The 2,738-nt window shown below is 47.2% G+C and overlaps 1 protein-coding gene across 1 annotated transcript in view; it reads left to right on the top strand.

The window, feature by feature from the left end:
- The first annotated feature begins 241 nt into the window (after window positions 1-241).
- Window positions 242-2,738, top strand: part of YEATS2 (YEATS domain containing 2) — a 48,048-nt gene continuing 45,551 nt past the window's right edge. Inside the window, exon 1 of the mRNA XM_010293938.1 lies at window positions 242-341. Within this exon, the coding sequence (XP_010292240.1) occupies window positions 242-341 (100 nt within the window). The remainder of the gene's footprint in view (window positions 342-2,738) is intronic.

Genomic DNA, 2,738 nt, shown 5'->3' with positions numbered 1-2,738 from the left:
GGGGCCGTCCACACACGGGCTGTGGTGAGCTGCAGCGATCGGGAGGCAGCTTGAAGCTCCTGGAGCACACGGAGCGGGACCGGCTCCGAGCTTTGTGGGTTAATCTGTAGCAACGGGGGAGGGAGGTGTCGCAGCTCTTTTGGGAGGCGTGCCGCGGTGGGAGGTCGAAGCCTACCCGGGAGGTCGCTGTGGATGATGTTAATGCTTCTATTTTTCCTCTCGGTGGGGTAGCAGAGAGAACATGTCCGGGATCAAGAGGGTGATTGCAGAGAAGGACCCCGACTATGAGGAGATCACTGTCACGCATCCCAACAAGCGTCATAAAGCAGCTGAACAGTCAGGTAGGAGCTGTCTGATCTGAAGGGATCTCCCAGGTGGCATTAGAAATGCCACGGATGTGCATGGTCCCTGCAGGCAGGTCAGGAAAGGACTGGGGTAGGAGCTAAGGGGTCAAAGGGCAGACATTGGGTAAGGGAGCTGGTGATACCTCTGTAGCCCCATGAAGACGTGATTGCCGTACATGGAGCCGTTCCTGCCTGCTGGCTGAACTGGGCTGCAGTAAGGGCAATGGTAAAGCATGGGGTTGCAGATTTTGGTGCATGACAGCACCTAGAGCACGAGCTCTCCAGGGCCCCAGCTGTCTACTTTGGTTCCCGTTGCTTGCTGAAGTATTTGCTGGAGCATCTTCCATCAGTTACCCATGCTGAGATGTGCTCCAACCTGTGCGTTTGTTTTGCAGTTGAAGTCTGCTTCCAGAAAGATTGGCAGTTTGTTTACATTTTGGGGGGATACAGGTCACAGTGCAGCATGGCGGGGGCAGAAATCCATGACCCTGCAGTAGGCTGGCTCTTGGAGGATGACATGTTTGCAAGAGTAGGCAGATAAAGTGAAATGGAGTAGTGTAGGAGGGGTAAGTCAGGGAAAAGGAAGAGACTTTGAAAGATGCAAGGGAGGAGCAGAAGCAGCCATCCGGCTGAAGGAAAGGTGGTTAAAGAAGTGTAGTGGAGAGAGTAGCAGGGTGAGTAGGTTTGCATTTGGCACGCTCAGGTATGCTTGCTTTGGGAACCAGCCTGTTGGCAGGATGCCTGGGACAGGTTGCAGTCGTCTCTGGGCAAATGAGAGTAGAGCTTCTTGCCCTTGGGACAGGGAGTAGGCTAGTGAATTTTGGCATAGCGCAGCTAGTGAGAGGATTGTGATGGGAGGAGCCGACAAACAGGGAGATGAGAAAGCCAAAGCTGGCTGGAGGATCTGAAGAAGATCCAGTAACAGAGCAGGATGCTGGAATTGCCTGTTGGAGGGGGACAGGTGATGGCTTTGCGGGTGATGTTTTGGAGGGCAGCATGCAGCTGGACAAGTCTGAGGAGGCTGAACTCTGGACTGAATGTGCGTGCTGGGCAGGTCCTGCCTGCCAGGCCCATGAGCGGCCCTGACAGTGTGGCTGGCCGTGGCAGAAGAGCGTTGTCACTCCCAGCCAGTGACAGAAGTCGCCACCCTTTGTGGTAGAGTGCCCTGATGACTGCAGACAGGTTTTTCATCCGCTTCTGAAGCAACTTTTCAGAAGGTGTTAAGAGTGAGCAGGCAAAATCTCAGGGCCTCAGAAAACTGTCCTTGCCAAAGTGAACTTTCTGTTCAGGTCTTTCCTCCAAATTGGCTTCTTTCTTCTTCTTGTGGAAGATCTCCAACTTTTGATACAAAAATTCCTTAAGTACACCAATTTCACTAACACAATGTTAATTAGGGACTGTGATTGATGCTAAGCTGGGAAAAATACGAAAATAAAGTGTTCTTAAAAGCCTCTTACTTAAAAGTAATATAACCACAAATCCTAAAGTGCTTTAATTGTCATAATGCTGGTGTTGCGTGACATCAGTGTTGGGAAGAGATGCAGTTGTCCTTGTCTGAACTGCTCGTCTCATACTTTAATCTGTTTTAGGTTTATTTTAAGCGTAGCCTTACATGTGAGTTTCCTAGGCATGGTGTTCATGGTTTGAGGAAAATTATATCCCTCTGGTTTTTAATTTTGCATTACTCGTACGGATTCAACCATAACTCTGTTTTAATGGAGGCTTGAACTATTTCTGGTCCTAGAATACATATATGCATGTCTGGAAATAAGTAAATATATTTAGGATGCCTCTGTTGCAAATGGAAGCATCAATTGCCTTATTTCTTATTGTTGATGCTAGACAGTAAAATTCTGTGTGCTAGCTGGAACACACCAGCAAAGTTTTGACTCGCTTTTGATTTCTTTCCTCTTTCTATTGGGATATTAGAAACCTCTTCAAACAGATATGCACCCTTTAGACAAACAAATGCTTCCTCTGAAGCTCAGAACAAAGTCTTGGTGCTGTTGCCTCCTATTCCACGTAGAAACAATGTTGTAAGATTTTTTTCAGAGGAACCCAGACTGTTTCTCTGATCTGCTTTGTACTGGGGTCACTATTTCTGACTCAGGCTGGAGGACGTTTTCCAGGCTTTCTTATAGAAGTACAATTACCGCTTTTCCAACTTCTTGCTTAAAACTTGAGAAAAACAGATGTTGTTTGAACCTCCTGATATAATGGAGTTGACTTAAAGGATGGGCAATATTTCAAGCCTATGATAGATGAAGAGCAAAAAGAATTGTTCTCCCTATGTTTATACATGTTCTAGGAAAACACAGTAAGATGCCAATTTAGTTCTTATCCGCTAATTTGCAGTAAGGTATTTGCACAGTTTGAAATATTAAACTGCATGCT

This window comes from Phaethon lepturus, unplaced genomic scaffold (assembly GCF_000687285.1).
Source record: "Phaethon lepturus isolate BGI_N335 unplaced genomic scaffold, ASM68728v1 scaffold10819, whole genome shotgun sequence".
In the NCBI taxonomy this organism is placed as follows: domain Eukaryota; kingdom Metazoa; phylum Chordata; class Aves; order Phaethontiformes; family Phaethontidae; genus Phaethon; species Phaethon lepturus.
The sequence above is the reverse complement of the archived record's forward strand: the minus strand, read 5'-3'. Positions and strand labels throughout refer to the sequence as shown.